The sequence below is a fragment of the Moschus berezovskii genome, chromosome 13 (genome assembly GCF_049115385.1).
Source record: "Moschus berezovskii isolate FMDL1 chromosome 13, NW_MosBer_1.0, whole genome shotgun sequence".
Classification (NCBI taxonomy): domain Eukaryota; kingdom Metazoa; phylum Chordata; class Mammalia; order Artiodactyla; family Moschidae; genus Moschus; species Moschus berezovskii.
The window spans coordinates 58030834-58047481 of record NC_142472.1 but is presented as its reverse complement, the minus strand read 5'-3'; the positions used below and the strand labels follow the sequence as shown (position 1 = coordinate 58047481).

The 16648-nt window shown below is 40.4% G+C and overlaps 2 protein-coding genes across 17 annotated transcripts in view; one reads left to right on the top strand and one right to left on the bottom strand.

Moving 5' to 3' along the window:
* Nucleotides 1-16648, top strand: part of ZAR1L (zygote arrest 1 like) — a 47756-nt gene that overhangs the window by 14813 nt on the left and 16295 nt on the right. For 4 of the 10 annotated variants that reach the window (XR_016038879.1, XR_016038878.1, XR_016038881.1 and 1 more), the window contains 4 exons: nt 11199-11313; nt 12183-14004; nt 14965-15122; nt 16475-16576. The gene's annotated coding sequence lies outside the window, so the exon portion shown is untranslated. Of the gene's footprint in view, nt 1-5944; nt 6070-11198; nt 11314-12175; nt 14005-14964; nt 15123-16474; nt 16577-16648 lie in introns of those variants that run through there. The other 6 variants (XR_016038876.1, XR_016038875.1, XR_016038877.1 and 3 more) reach the window with 6 other exon arrangements.
* The window catches only part of FRY (FRY microtubule binding protein), a 438131-nt gene continuing 423069 nt past the window's right edge, over nt 1587-16648 (bottom strand). For 4 of the 7 annotated variants that reach the window (XM_055426288.2, XM_055426285.2, XM_088842711.1 and 1 more), the window contains 5 exons: nt 15095-15178; nt 8672-8689; nt 6469-6579; nt 4924-5126; nt 1587-3860 (listed from right to left, as the gene is read on the bottom strand). In XM_055426288.2, coding sequence (XP_055282263.2) covers nt 3602-3860; nt 4924-5126; nt 6469-6579; nt 8672-8689; nt 15095-15178 — 675 coding nt within the window. In that variant the 3' untranslated portion in view covers nt 1587-3601. The remainder of the gene's footprint in view (nt 3861-4923; nt 5127-6468; nt 6580-8671; nt 8690-15094; nt 15179-16648) is intronic. The other 3 variants (XM_088842713.1, XM_088842712.1, XM_055426286.2) reach the window with 2 other exon arrangements.

Below are 16648 nucleotides of genomic sequence, written 5' to 3'. Positions count from 1 at the left end.
CTGCCACCAGTGTCCTTGTCCCTGCAATGAGTCATAGCTGCCTTCTGCCTCCCCAGGACACCATCCAAAACTAGCAAGCAGGTCTGGGCCAGGCTCTTATGAAGTTACTGCTCTTTCTTCTGGGTCCCAGTGTGCATGAAATCTTATGTGCACCCTCCAAGAGTGGCATTTCTGCTTCCACCAGTTCTGTGGAGTTCCTGTGGTCAAGCCCCTCTGGCCTTCAAAGCCAAATGTGCTGGGGGCTCCTCCTCCCGATGGCCAGACTCCTAGAATGGGGAACCTGATCTGCCACTCAGGATTCTCACTCCTGTGGGAGAACCTCTGTGATAAAATGATTTTCCAGTTTGTGGGTCACCCATTCTGTGGGTATGTTGTGGCTTCTTTTTTGTCTTTGATAGTAGATTATCTTTTTTGGTAGGTTCCAGTCATTTGTTCCTGATGGTTGTTCAGCAGATAGTTGTGATTTTGGTGTTTTCGTGAGAGGGTGAGCTCAGGTCATTGTCCGGGGATCTCTCTGAGGGTTCCGTTAAAATGCAGATTCTGAGTTTGTAGGTCTGGCATAGGACCTGAGGATCTGTGTTTCTGCCAGGCTCCCAGAAGAGGGAGCTAATGTTGATCTGTGTGCTGATTAGCAAGGTTGTAGAAAGGATAACACAAGCTTCGGAGAGGGATGTGCCTTAAATGGTAGTACTGTTTACTGTTTTTTTGCTAAAGGATATGATAAAGGATACAGATGAACACCCATAGGGAACAGATGTGTAGGGCAGGGTTTGGGGAGAGGGCACAGAACTTCCATGTCCTCTGTGGGCACTCCCAGTTGTTCCCCATCTGGAACACTTACCTCCCCACCCCCTCACTGCCACCTTATTTCTGTGATTCCACAGTTCACTGAAAGGAACAGTGTTAGGGTTTGGAACCTGAAGAGCCTTAAGAATCAACTCTCTGCATGTTTGTACACACGCATGCAATGCTAAATTACAAGGATCTTTATCTCACATCTTTACTAACATTAACAGTCTTACCTATTGGTGGGAATAAGACATTCACATGTCTCTAAAATGTATGGTGCTTTTACTAAAGTACTCAATTTGGACACTACAGGTTAATCAAGTTATGTCTTAAGTTGCAGTACAGCTGCCTGAATTGCTTTTTTTATGCCAGTGGATAAAGTGTGTGACATTCTGGGGCTAAAAAGCATGGTGCTAGGAGGAGGTGTTCCTCCTCAGAGGTGAGGAGATAGGCATCTAAAGGAGAGGGCAGATATTCTACTCCTCCTTGCCTGTGCCTGCCCCTGGGGAAGTGAACATTAAAGCTTCAGTAACAGAGGGAGAACACGATACCCCAGGAGACTTGAGGGCAGCTCTAAAGTCATTGTTTGTTGGGCTCCGCTGGGGCCTGTCTGCAGCTTCAGAGGGTCCTTCTGCTTCACTAAGAGAGAGGAGGTGAAGAAACAGGAAAAGTAGAACTCTTTCACATTAACAAACCTGTTTAAAAAAAAGTAAGACAACAGAAAAAAAACCCCACTACTTCTCATGACTACAGATGATATTACTGAAAAACTCTTTTTAAAATAACCCAATCATGGTGGTTCTTTGCTGGATAAGAGGTCATGCGGAAAATTCTGTCATGACTAATCAGTCCTTTCTAGTGGGGGTCCCAGCAGAACTCAGAGTTGCCTAGTGTTGTTAACCACAGAAACGTGCATTTTGTGAAATTTTTTTTTCCCCCCAGAGAGATTGTGATTCAGTTTTTTCCTACAGATTATGATTAATCATCTTTAGGGTAAGTTGAAAATCATCAAAATAGTATGTTGACAGCAATTTCCAGAAAGTCATTAAAACCCATTTAATAATTGTATCTGTAGTGAAATTAAAATCTTCGATCAGACTCTGTTGTGGATACTTCTAGAAAATTACTACTTATGATTTAGTTGTATATTAGGAAGCAAGTTACGTTGGTTAATCTAAGGAATACATATGAGTAGGAAGACCATAGAAGTTAGATTGTTATATGTTTCCATGATCCCGTTTTTTGAGTTGGGTGAAGAATAGATGGGTTGTGGTGAAATAATAGAACTCACTACTTTTTCCTTATCGTTAATGGGTCTCTTTCAAAATTTTAAGGATGACAACCTAACGATAGGCTGTGGATAATGAGAGCTCTTGTTTTCTGGTTTCTCGCTTCTGATTGTAGTGAGAGCTGGTTGCGGGTTACAGTCTTTGGTGTCTACCTCAAGAGGTTACAGAGACCTCCTGCTTCCCAGGGTCAGGGTACTTGCTTCACAACCCCCTGGCTGCCAATCATGGAACACACAAGTGTGGTACTCCTTGGGATTGTCACCATGGCAACCCACATGCAAAAATATAAATCAAATAAAAAATCTTCATTAAGTAGAAATAAAACCTGTGGTCAATATGTATTTTTTTTTTTTTAGTTTAAAGGCAGTTCTAAACAGAATGTCAACCGAGATTACATCACAAAAACTTTAAATGTATTTACAGAGTGAATAAGTTACATAGATAAACTTTGAATATGTTTCTGATGTGCAACAGGTTTACATGCACACAGCTAACACTTGACAGCATTAAATTCAAGGAGAAAACTTAAGAATGGCCCTTTACATATATATTACAAATAAAATGACATTTCTTAAGAAAGTGACAACTCATATTTTACCTTTGTGTCCTATTTCCGGCTATCCACGTAGATATTAAAATATGCATGCGTAACAGGTGGAAAGACTTGGAATTTATAATGTGGATGTCTTTAACTTTTTTCTACAAAATGGCAAAGTTGGTTAAAATTAACACTTATCCTTCTGTAGTATAAATATGTTCATAAAAGCAACATTCTAGTAAAAAGCAGTCAAGATCCTTAAAAAAAGGTCTATCTGGACCATTTTTGGTGCGAGGGTCTTAATCAGAGACCCCTGCAAAGAGATCCAGGGCTTTCCGAGACAGTAGCCTAGCAACATAAGAAAGGTACTTCATAGCAGCTCCTTTTAGATACAGTAATGGTATTCAAATTTCAGTGTACATTAAATTGTCCATTTACAATTCCCTTTTCACATACACAGGCTGTCAGCTTTTGACCGTCTTGCAGTTTTCAGTGGCCAGCTTCATTCTGCCTGCTCCTTCCTCAGCTCACCTCACACACACACACAGAAAACAAAGGCAAAAAAAAAAGGAAAAAGAATGTACAAGTTTTAGAATATAAAATATTTTTTTAGTGAAGAAAACATTGCACTTTTGCCAATCTAAAATTGTTTCTAGAAAGGAAGGTATTGTTCAGAGTAGTTGGCTTTGGTATGCAATGGAAGTCACGTCTTCAGTAGTGAGTTTTTGCTCAGTAAAAGGATAACGCATTTGTGCCACACAGAATGATGGATGAGGCTGTTCCAGAACTGTCCTATGCTACCTTGGTTCTTAAGAGTATTGCTACACGTGGGAAGTTCTGCCATCCTCTTTATGAAAAGTCCTACAGGTAACAAGAGGGAGAACAGTCTGACCAAGCCTTTTGAAGGCTGAGAAGACACTGAATGACATCACCCCAGCACGGCAGCACCCCCAGCTTGGCACCCATGGGGGAAGGGAGGCTCCTGTCAGAGACTAGTGCCGGAAACGCTGGAGTCTGGAAGGAACGCGGTGAGGACCCGGTAGCTCTGGGCCCTGCGGATCATGTCCCGGATCTCCATGTTCAACTCCATCAGCTTGGTGCAGATCTCAGTCAGGCTCTGGTTAGACCCCACCAATGCGTAAGTGCCCGTTTGTCCCAGAGTTTGATGACGGAAATAAATATTCAGTAGTGTCTGGACCTCGTCGTCAGAACTGCTTCCAAAGATGTCATTGGGCCACAGACTTCTGCAGGCAGAAAAGAGCCACAGAGGTTAGAGGCACTGTTATTTATAAGGTTGAATCTTTATTAGTATAAGAAAACTACTTTCTGAATACAAAAGCTTCTTTGAGATAAAATTCACACGCTATACAATTCAGCTATCCAAAATATAATTCTGTGGTTTTTTTGGGTAATATTCAGAATTGTGTAAACATCACCATAATCAATTTTAGAATATTAATTATTATTGGTTTTGATTAAAAAAACTAAAGTATAAAAATATCAGAATAGGGGGATTTTCCTCACTGTGTATAGGTTAAAACGCTGAGCTTCCACTGCAGGGGGGCATAGGTTTGATTCCTGGTTGAGGAACTAAGATTCCACATGTCATACTGTGTGGCCAAAAAAAAAAAGCCAGAATGGAATCCTATAATCTTAAAAACATTTATTTGCTGTAGCATTGTGGTTACAATGAATGTGAATATACTATCAAAATGTAGGGAGAAAGTCCGAAAAAGGATACATTCAAAAAATTAGTTTTAAAATTATTTTGGAGTATACTTTGAAGTGTTTAAACAATTTTTTTAAAATTTTACAATATTATATTGGTTGGTTTTGCCATACATTGATATGAATCCGCCCCGGGTATACATGAGTTCCAGGACAGATAACCAGAACCAACACTCATATTTCAGACAATAAGTTCTGAAACCTGATGTTTCTGTCATGGTAATGGGAAGGATTTGAGGAGGATTTATATAAACATCTCAATGTTCTTTCCATAGTGATTTAGTCCCTAGCCCTGAAAAAGTGACTGTTAGGCACACATTTCTTTTAACCATCTCTAACTAGTGGGCTTCCCAGGTGGCACTAGTGGTAAAGAACCCGCTTGCCAATGCAGGAGACTTAAGAGATGCAGGTTTGATCCCTGGGTCGGGAAGATCTCCTGGAGGAGGGCATGGCAACCCACTCTAGTGTGCTTGCCTGGGAAGCCCCATGGACAGAGGAGCCTAGAAGGCTACAAGTTCATAGGGTCAAAGAGTCAGACATGACTTAGTGACAAAACAACAATACAAATAGTCGTGTTACCTGCACTCCCTTATTTGCCGTAAAGCCTTGCCAAGTTCGTTGTTCTTCAAGCACTCAAGCATGGACTGGATGGCTGCCTCGGTGGATGTGAAGGTTGGCTCGGACCACGCCCCCTCAACGTAAAGAGGGTCAGCTGCAATGGCTGCAGTGGCTTCCTTCAGGTTTTTCTTTAAGTCACTTAGTTCCCTGGACATATTTAGTAGCTGTTAAAAAAAAAAGGTATTTTTAGTGTATTTAGTTGCAGGCTAGATTTTACATCCCCGATTAAAATTGTATGACGTCTGGTTAAGAACTAAAAACAGGACTGATGGAACTATACTGCTTGATATATGTAGGGCTATGGGGCTGTATGCATTGAATAACTGTATCAACACCTGGCACACTCTCCTTGTATAAAAGATTGACTCCTCTTCATGTTTTCTATTTAAGTAGAAGGGAACACATAGAGGTAAAATGCACTAAGAGAACAGGCCAGGGAGCTGGGTTTAGATGCCACTTCTGCATTCTTGACTACTACATGGTCAAGCAGATAGACTCTTATGTGCTGAACTTCAGTGCTGTTAGACTGAAGATGTTATCCACCTCACAGCTTATTTAAACAATTGGGCACATAAGTGCCCAATAAATGTAATCATGAACATGGACCTGTTTGAAGAATAAATTTTTATCACTATCCCTATGCATTGGGAAAAGATGAAAGACATAATTTTAAGGGAGAGAAGGGAAAATCTCAATGTCATGTTAGTATTCATCACAGAGGTAAGGATATTTTCCCTCAGATTCACTGGCACCAGAAGACCCTGTGTTATTAAGAAATAAACCATAAAGCGAACCTATGTTACTTCTAGTGCCCCCAAAGTGTACTGTTGAAGATAGCTGCATTGCAATTTGACCTCAAGAGCATTTAAAAAAGAACGGATGTGAATTTAAAGGTTTTTTTCCGTTTATAATGCAAACTGAGGATGCCCGTTTTCTTTGGGAAGTTGATTTACCTAACATCTTTGCCTTTCTTCATTCCCAGCTTGCTCACTGAACAAGCTATAGAACTGAAGCCCTCAAGGACAGTCTTCACGCAGATGCTGCTTAGACACAATGACACACTTCAGCCCCCGGCTCAAAATTAAATGAGGTTAATAAGCCTTTTATGTAAGTTGTTAGACTGTCTTAGACACATAATTTTTAAGCTTGAAAGTGAATTTCTTATTTCAAATCTAGGCAAGTTTTAAATACTGAAGGTGTGTGAATGTCATCGCTAGGGTGAGCACTTCCCTCAGTGCTGTGCCAAGCTGGCCTCCCCTGGACCCTCAGGGCTGTCCTTGCATTTTGTGTCCAGGTAGGTCACTTGCCTCACCCTAGTCCTGGCACCAACAAAAGAGCATGGAAATAAATATGAGACACTAGTGTTTTAAGACTTCTGCTTAGTGAAATGATTATAAATGTTCAAGTGATTTTATTACACATAAACTGGTGGGGGGTGGTGAAGAACAAAGGAAAAGCAGTGCTGAGCTCATGGCAGGACCTGGGGTCGGGGGTGGGGGGGCTCACCTCTGGCATGGAGCTGACTTCGTGCACCTGGCCGATGAGCTTACAGTAGGACTGAAAAAGCAGCAGCAGCTGGAAGTGTAGCTTATATAACCTCTGACACAGTTCCAATTGCTGAAGAGAGAATTTGTGTAGGAAGAAATAGTTACTAAGGATCATTCTTATATAGTAAGTGAAATCTTAGTAGAGACTAACATTTTTTTCTTTTTAAAACAAGGAAGCGTAACTAGCTGTTACCATTCTAAATAACACAGAACAATAAAATCCAATCAATGAATATCAGTGAGAAATTCACAGTATAATATAGAATAAAACAAATCCTGGAGGATTACTAAATAGAATTATAGCTATAAAGGGACTTGGTGAACTGCCAAATTTCAATTATATTTGTCTGTTAGATTTAATATCTACAAATTACAGCTGTGGTTGTGTTAATTTTTATAAGCTATATGTCTTTTAAAACATTTTATTAAAAGTATATTTGAAAGGCACGACATTAAGTGGTTCTAGGTGTCAAAAGTTATCAATTCAGGAGACACTTGGGAGATTATTCCTTGTGACAATTCTGGCTGCCACTTAGGGTGCAGGCACGGATCTTAAAGTCTGTAAACACAGGAAAAGTCATGTGATTGTCTAAGGTTCTGTGCCAGTTTTACCGACAATGTTTCTATTCAATGTTCAACAGATACTTGTTGAATTAGACATAAAAAGGGCCCAAAGTGCTTACAAAAAGGAGAAATGATGAAAAGCATGCAAAACTTTCTGTGGAAAGAATTTTTAAAAACTATTCCTACAAAATGGGCCTTAAGCCCTACAGACACCTCTGGAATTGAAAATGTTTTCATTATATAGCATACATGTACTGAAAAGTAAGGATAAACCATAAGTAATTCCAACACCGATGAGCATGACTACTGTTTGAGCCGTTTCTGCTTAATGGCCTCTAAACTTTGCCTGTTTAATCCCAAGAAAGGGTCAGCTCCTAAGTAGAGGACGGGATTCTGCCAGAGGAAAAGGACAGCCTTCACCAGATAGAACTGCATGGCTCAGCAGTCACCAGTGAAAGTGGGTTAAATATGTGGCTTAAACCAACACTTCACCATTCAAATGTGGTTAAGTAAGGATAAACAGGGCCTTTGTTTAAGTGTTTGTGTGAAAGTTGCTCAGTCATGTCCAAATCTTTGTGACCCCATGGACTGTAGCCCACCAGGCTCCTCTGTCTGTAGGGATTCTCCAGGCAAGAATACCAGAGTGGGGTGCCATGCCCTCCTCCAGGGGATCTTCCCAACCTGGGAACTGACCCAGGTCTCCCACCTTGCAGGTGGATTCTTTATCATCTGAGCCACCAGGGAAGCTTAGTAAGACTAAAAAGAATGCAGAATTGAGAGCCGCTGAGGTGCTTCAGTTTAGTTCAGTCGCTCAGTCGTGTCTGACTCTTTGCGACCCCATGAATCACAGCACACCAGGCCTCCCTGTCCATCAGGTGACTGCTAAAATGTTTTCCCCAGATCATTTTAAGGAGAGAAATGACAATTTAAATTTTGGTTTTTAGGAAGAATATTCCATTAATGGTATTAACATACGTTTGATCCTAATTTTTAAAAATGACTCCAGTTCATGCTAAGACCATGCTGGATGGAGTTTTTCTTTCTCCTCTCTCCCTGGCCCTTAGGGCAGGGGGAAATTCTACTTAGATTTATGTGATCTCTCAGTGCTTATAACAAGCCTAAGTTTAAAGAAGTAGCTATACTCACTCATTAATGCAAATTAGGTCTTTGGTTGTTTTAGTAGTACATTTTATGATCATTTAAACTTTTGTTTGTGGAAACCTTTCAAAATCAGGTATTAAAGACAACTTCCAGAGACTCGCAGATAAAAAAGTGTCATCTAAAAACAGAATGTTACCTTTCACAAGTTAGGGTGAAACCCAGCTATGAAAACCCTGACTTTCTTAAGTGTCCAATAATGGTAGTTATTACTAAAAATACCCCACCTAGCGCATGAGAGTTCATAGCAACATAGGTTTCTATTTTGGGAGGAAAGCAGCCTGGAATGCTAATAAAAACTACATGTCTTAGTCTACCAAATAAAAGAAAATGAAACAAAAAAGGGAAAACATGCTAAGAGATATAATAGTCACAGTAAAAATAAGATTTGTTATGGGTCCATGCCTAAATGGACAAAGTATGAAAGAAAGTTAACTTACTGCAAGAGATTCCATTTGCTACACAGCAAGCATGGCACAGGAAACAAAGGAAAGGAAAGAGAGTACAGGGTCAGTGTACTGCATGCAACAGAAAGCACGGCCCTCTTCAAGAGCAGAGCCGTCCAGCAGTATTAGCATTGCTCGCCCCACCGTGATAAATGCTTGCAAATGTTGTACCCATTCAACATGCACAGCGGTCCAGTTTAAGACAAGCTCTAATGGGAAACATGTCATTGGAAAACATAATTTGTGATCCTTTAGATTCTCTGATTAGTTGCTTTAGATTCTATTAGTCTTGGAGACTGTAAGTGAAAACTTTTATTGCTTGAAGATTTTAGTGTTTAAATGTGAATAATATGAAAATGTAGTAAAACTGTGAGGATGCCATTGGATTAATTTGGAAGAACTACCGCCCCAATCATTACTAAATGTTAGTTAAGGTAGAGTCTTTAATGTGCTTGGCTCTGTATCTACTGAACTGTGACTATCTAATTAGCATATAATATAATTAACAATCTAAGTGGCATTTTCTTTAGTCATATTGCTTTCCACATTGAGACTTATCTGATAGGAGTGAGTGCAAGTCGCTCAGTCGTGTCCAACTCTTTGCAACCCCATGAACTATAAAGTCCATGGAATTCTCCAGGCTAGAATACTGGAGTGGGTAGCCTTTCCCTTCTCCAGGGGATCTTCCCAACCCAGGGATTGAACCCAGGTCTCCCACATTGGAGGCTGATTCTTTACCAACTGAGCCACAAGGGAAGCCCTCTGACAGGAGAGCTAGATATTATTTCAAAGGATTGAATGTTGTCTTTATCCTCCCAAACAAGTGTGAGCTATGACAAGTAACCTTGCATTTTATTTTTTATAATTTTTCCCCCAGTAGTGAATTTCTAGATGTCTTCTAGAACCAACCATTAGTCTGGAAGAATATAAATTTGTACCTGGGCCATGTTCAACTACAGCTATCATATTTTTGGTGTCACCATATTGTAATCATAGACTTGTTAGGGAAGGTTTGTGTATGTAGTAAGAGATTAACACAACCTGACAGAACATTAAAAAAAAATCCACTTGGCCATTTCTAACTATGGGGTAATATGTCTGGTTCTGGATTTTCAAAATATTTAAGGATCTTCTATTTCTAATCATTGATAACAAAAGCCACTTATTTTAAAACTCTTTCTAAAAAAACCTAAATTATCACTAGTTTAATATGTTGTACTTAACATAAAGTACAGTATACAAAAAATAAAACTATCAAATTATTAGTATCTTCAAATATAAAGCATCATCAGTACCAACTCCCTCACCCCCTGCCTTCTAAGGGTCTCTTCTTGTTTCACTTGCTAGAAATACCATGTGGGTCTGGCACATTGATGACTGCTGTATCAAGTTTATTGGGTAGTTTTTTTGACCCTGGCTGTAAATATCTTTTAAAGCTTTAAGCCTGTGATACAGATTATACAACCCAAGTTATTTACTATTTTCAAGAAAACTTTATAACCATTATGCTAGACATTTTTATAACCACATGTTACATACTACTGAAAGAGTCACACAAGAAAGGATTACAGGGCTAGTCTTAAATCTACATGTACAGTCTCCACTGTGAGGACTTTTTAGAAAACATCAAATTTGAAACGTTGGTAAGCACCTTAGCATGTAAGTGCTTCTGCCATGGAATTTATTTTCCAGAAACATGGAAAGAAGCAAGTACTGAGCAATTACAGGGTCTTATGTGAAGAAACTTGTCTTTTTACTGGTTTCCAAAACAAGGTTGTAATCCCAGAAGGTCATCAGATCAGCTAAAGGAAAATCTCTGTTCAATGAAGGCCAATGAGACTTTCTGACTCCAGCCTGGTGCTAAGGAATTTCATTGTCAACAAATTCCTTCTACCTGGCACTCAGGGAACAAAATTGTGTTTCTTGGGAGCTGGCCAACTTGACGAACACCAGTTCTCAGAGTCCTTCTTACACACTCCTTTTTAGGTAGGCTAGTCCAAGCTGCATTGATATTTACTATCTCAAAAATACTTTCCTTGGCCTCAGGCTAGGACTAAGTTTGCATTTAGAGCTTCAAAAAGATAGTGAAAAATGCCTTTCAAGGAAAATGTTAAACTTTTTCCCCGCCCTGTGCTAATATTTTCTGGTATTCAGGTTGTAAAAATAATCCCTTTAGAAATCTTTACAGATGTATCTGGTTTTGGTGATTCAAAATTCTTTTGAAAATGTGGAAATGTCACTGTTTTATTCGGTCACAAGGATTTTCTTTAAGCCCTGTTCCTGTACACCTGATATGGCTTGATTTATTGAACTGGATTTAGAGGTATGTTTTCTCAAAATGAGAAGAAAAATTATGTCAAGATATTAAGAACCCATCATAGACAAGGTAGCTTTAAAGCCTAGACATCAGCGGTAGCACAACCATTCTTGTTTCTCTGTACTCTGCTCTGAAAGGAGTGCTTTGCTTACAACAGCTAGTTAGGTGAAAAATCTAAGAATTTTTCTATTTTTTGGCATGCAGGATCTTAGTTCCCTGACCAGGGATCAAACCTGCCCCTCCCTGCATTGGAAGTGTGGAGTCTTAACCACTAAACCACAAGGAACATCCCCCTTAGAAATTTTCAACACGTCAGAAGGTAAGTCACAGTATTACTGTTACTATATTAGCTATGGTTTTCACCATGTTTAATCTCTGAAAGTCACTGGTTTAAACTAAACTCGATAGAATTTAGAAAATCTAGCCAAGTGTTGAAACTTTCCTACTTTTGTGTTGTATGTGTCGCTTCACTTGTGTCTGACTCTGTGACCATAGGAGCCCCTAGGCTCCTCTATCCATGAGATTCTCCCGGCAAGTGTACTGGAGTGGGTTGCCATGGCTTCCTCCAGGGGATCTTCCCATGCCAGGGATCGAACCTGCGTCTTTTATGTCTCCAGCATTGACTGGCAGGTTCTTCACCACTAGCACCACCTGGGAAGCCCACTCTGTGTTACATAGATGCTTGTAACCTCCTGAGCAGGTAGAAACAATATGTTCTCACTGTTGCTAATATCACTTGGCTCTGGCACATTGATGACTGTTGTATTAACATTTATTGAGTAGTTCTTTTGGACATTCGTCATGAATATCTTCCAAAATTTTGAAAGATAAATACATTTAAGCCTTTAATATAGATTGCACAGCTTGAAGTATTTACTTTTCAAGAAAACTTCCACTTCAGGAGGCATTTCCTTAGTCTAGAAAAGAGATTCCTTATAGAGATTGACTGACTATCTGAAGTTTAATAGGTTACAGTTTAACTGGAGAAACAACTTGTCTTGTTCAACATTTAGCTTGTTCTTTAATCTGTATAACAGAGGTTGCAGGCTTCTCCCATTCATGGATTAGGCAGGGATAGGAAACACACAACCAAGAGGGTTAGTGTCCAAGAAGATTCTATGATGATTTGAATGTAATAAGATAAAATGTAGTGGGGCTAAATGTAAATTATTGTACTTGAGTCCACAGAGTTGAGTGTTCAAGTAGTGCTCAGAAATGGCTGTGAAATTCCGTGTCCATCAGTTAAAATCACTTACAGCAGATGAAGCGATGACCTCTGCAGCTTTCCCAGGGCCAGCTCCGCAGAACCAGGAGGTGAGCTGTGTTAATTCACTGAAGGCTTGAGGCTGTGGCCTGGAGAGCCCAGAGCTGCAACGCTTTACCCTGACTTGCGTTTCTATGAACTTCAACTCCCCAGAAGCCACTCCACAATGAATTCCACGGGCAACAGAGAGGTCAGTGCTGGCTTTTAAGTGATGTAGAGATGTGTCTGTCTTCAGGATGTGCACAGGTTGAGAAAACACTGGTAAAGCCATGTCTGGGACTCACATGCCTGCCTTGTTTTGCATCTTATTAACGGTGCACTGTGCCTTATTCTAGAACTGGTACTGTAGTCACCCAGTGGCCTAAAGTATTAACTAATCATTCCTGCCTTAAAAAAACAAAAAACAACTTCTGTTCCAAAATCCTTCTCACATATTAGAAGCACTTTTCTCAGGAGCATGTTTTGTTCTGTTTTGTACACGCACTGGGAATCCTCCTCCAAGGTTCCTTCCAGGAGGGAGTGCAGCACAGGGGCCCTTGCGTCTTAGTACACAGAGATGGTTCTCACAGCAGCAAAGAGGAACACTGGCGTTTTTCTTGAAAGGCACAACTCTTTTTACTTGGCATTTGCTTCCCCATTTTGGGGCCTTAAGTACAGAGGCACATGTTCCTATCATAAAGAAAACAACGTCGTGATGGTTGGCTCTCACCTGCAGGGTCAGAAACTCACTGCACAAGGGTGGTGGAGAGCCACCCAGCTCAAGGTCACTGCTGACACTTTAGGAAGGCAAGCCTGGTGTTGCTAGCTTTTTTCTTTTAATTTTAAGAGATGCCAGAAATGCTGTTTTGAGGGTATGGGTGAACAATTTCAAGTTTAAAATGTTGAGTCAATTAAAAAACTTGTACAAGCTGAATAAAACATGTCTGTGAATTGGTTACAGCTTATAGGCTATCTAAGTGTAAACTTTCCTCATTAATCTGATGTCATAACTTTACATTGAGAATAGACAAAAAATCAGAAAATATTCAACATCTAGAAAACAATTATATTCTCTTCCACAAATTCCACAGTAATTTCTCACTTATGTCACCTGTTAAGAATAACTAGAAATCAGCTACTGGCATTATGGGGCAAGTCTTGGGGTCAGGAGACTTGACATGCCTGTCTGTACGTGGTCATCATCTCTGGCCAACTGACATCCCTAACTGCTCAAGAGTTTGCTCGGTTTAGTAAGGTAAGCACTAATTCTTCCACAAAGTCCATACTTTTCTGAAATAGACTATATATGTAATTTCTGGCATGTTGACTTTGCTATTTACATCCAGATATAATTTTATTTTCCCCAGACATAGATTCTTCAAGTGAAAGCTTACTTCCTAATCTCTGCTTCCATCTGTCCTCATGCAAGGAGTGCTCAGAATAATGGGCACCATCAAACTATTCCAGAAGACAGAAAATCTGACTTAAAAAAGAGAGCGGGAGTAAATCACTGGAGGATAAGTGGTGTTCTGAGGTCAAACATTTGTTGGGTTTTTCTTTGGAATGGAAGCCAAATGGTAGCTCTAATTAGAAAAATAATCTCCCACCAACTCTGGACATAAGATCAATATGTAAATGGAGCAACACCATCATTTCTCCACAAGGCCCACCTTGAAGGTGATTTCTCATCCTTTGAAGGCCCCACACTCTGACATGCTTTTCTCGATGTGATAGTGTAATTACAAGCGGACATCTCAGCCTTGACCAGTAAGTAGCCTCCTAACCTGTCTTCCCAAATCCTCGCTTGCTCACTAGGTCTATTTCCACAGGAGTGTGGGAGAGCCCCAATCTAATCACACCCTCCTGTTAACAACTTTTAATCGGTTCCCACTGATGTCAGGATAAGCACCCAAGCCCTGCATGGTCTGGCTTTTGCAACTTTTCTCCTGGTCACTTCCTACCTGCCCTGCCACACAGGCTCCCTTCAGTCCTCGCAAAGGGTCATGTTCCCTGCCACTCTGGGGCCTTCGCAGGCTCGCCACGCCCCTGCCTCCACCCTGCACCCCTGGCCCACTCCGGCTCAGAGCTGAGCTCTCTGCCTGAATGGCCCCTCTGTGGAGAGGTCTTCCCAGAGCTGCCGTCTCGTTAGGCCAGGTTCTCTGCTCTGTCCTTTCAGAGCTCACTGTTCCCACCTTCCTTAATGGCACCTGTCACAGTTTGCACACATACAACTGTTAACGTCATAGATCAGAAGCTTTGCCCAGGCAGAATTCACTGTTGTACCCACCATGGGGGCCATTTGGCAGTAACTGTAGAATGAGTGACCTCACGCTTTTCTGCTGAGTTTCCTTTACAAGGCGGCACACATTTATAAGTCAGCTGGACTGAGGTGTGTACTTAAAGCAGTTCTAAATGAGAAGAAAAATCTGAGTGATTGCTGAAAGGTCAACAGAGACTTTCTTCACTGAAAGAACTAAGTGGTTCAGTGAAGAATTAATGATTTTTTCCTCCCTTTTAAAAATTTTTAATTGAAAGATAATTGCCCTACAACATTGGTTTTATATCTGAATGAAGAACAGTTTTATTAGGAAAATGGTTAGTATAGTTAGTGTCCAGCAGAAAGGTTATTTTTATACTTCTGCTTTTCCAAAAAGAAGACCCTCCCCCACCAATCCCATCAACACACCATCATGCTTGGCTCTAATGTCATTCTTGCTTACTGTACAGGTCTCGTGTGAATGTATGGGATGATGCTTCCTCCCTCTTCCTTTTTCAAGTTCCACGCTTCTTGGGTATATCAAAACCAACACACAAAGTCAGAGCACAGAAAAGATAAACTCTAACAGGTGTTTATTACCTTTTCCTCTGAGTCCCCTGGTTGACAGGTAATTACTCCATCTCTTGATCCTCCTGCAAATGTTGCCTTACAATTTGCAAGCCACTGTTGTCAGAAAGAGAGAGACATAGGTAAATTCAGTGGTGTCTTAAGAATATCATCAATTCTGTCAGGGAAAATATAATGGATTAAGTTTCTAATCACAGTAAGATAAAATTTTGCTGCAATGACCGTTTGAAAAGTTTTTGGTTAAGATTAACAATTTAAAATTAAAATACCTGTTTATGTGGGTTCAGCGATGGCCATTTTAAAATTTCAACATTTATCGTGTTATTGTTGTGATGTATCTACCCTGAAAAATAGTGTCACTAGAGCACTCCAAATGTTTGTATAAATTAAATCCACATACAATTAGAAACCTTTCATACAACTGAGATTAGGAGACAGGGCCGGTACATCTTTCCAGACCGGGCCAACTTGGGCCATGCAGCCTGACTCTGTTATGTTGAGGCGGCTTCTATGGGGCAGGTCTGTTTAAGAAAGACCTTACAATAACAGCCCAGCTATTTAAAGATTCTGCCAGCTTAACTATCTAGAATAGTCACTAGTATAGATGTGAAAGGAACCTTTGGGTAGAAAACAATAAGCACTGAAGAGCTGAAACTCACACTTGACATCAAAAGACTGGGTTGTTCACCAACCAGAATTAAAGGATTACTTTTATTAACTGATGCCCGAGAAGCTGGAAAACAGTGACAGTGATAGAGCCACAGAAATAGAAGACAAAGGGAACTGCTGCAGTACAATGTCAGAACTCTCTCTGACAGGCATGGAAATAAATAACAAGAAACAAAAACCCAGTAACTTAAGAATGAATGTCTTCTGTGTATGAGGTACTTGTGCAGGGCAGTTTACACACACTATTTCTATTTCAAAGGCAATACTGAGTTGTAGTTAACAGCATGAACCTTTGAATCCCACAGACCTGGGTTTAAATAACCACTTTTCTACCTCCTAGCTAATGAGAATAATAACAGCAACTCCCAGGGTAGTTGCAAGCATTACATGATTTGAGAGAGATAACTCTTACCAGGTTATTGGATATATAAAAAGGACTCAGAATAATGACAGCTGCTGTGACTATTGTAGCATATCACTGTCTTACAGATGATGAATCTGAGATGACAGGAGGTTAAGTAACTTATCCAGGGTTACTAACCCTTAAGAAACTGAGCTGCAGTTTGAGTTCAAAGTCCATCTGACTTCAAAATCCACGATCTTTTTATAGTGTCTGGTCTATGATGGGAAGTGCTCCCTGGAAATTATACGCAAGTATTTGTTGGAAATCAGGAGGTCGGCATGGATGGTTTCTGAATCACTTCTGTCTGTAACATTTTACAGTTTACATCTTTGAAGGAAGGAGGAAGAAAAGAGCAGGAGCTGAGGCTAAGAGAAACCACAGTGATGGGGAGAGACAGCTACTGAGAGTGGTGGAGAAGAGAGGTGAGACCCATCTCAACCAGTTTTGGGTGCGGCGAACTCTGGAAGGACGCAATTAACAACTTTATTAATGAA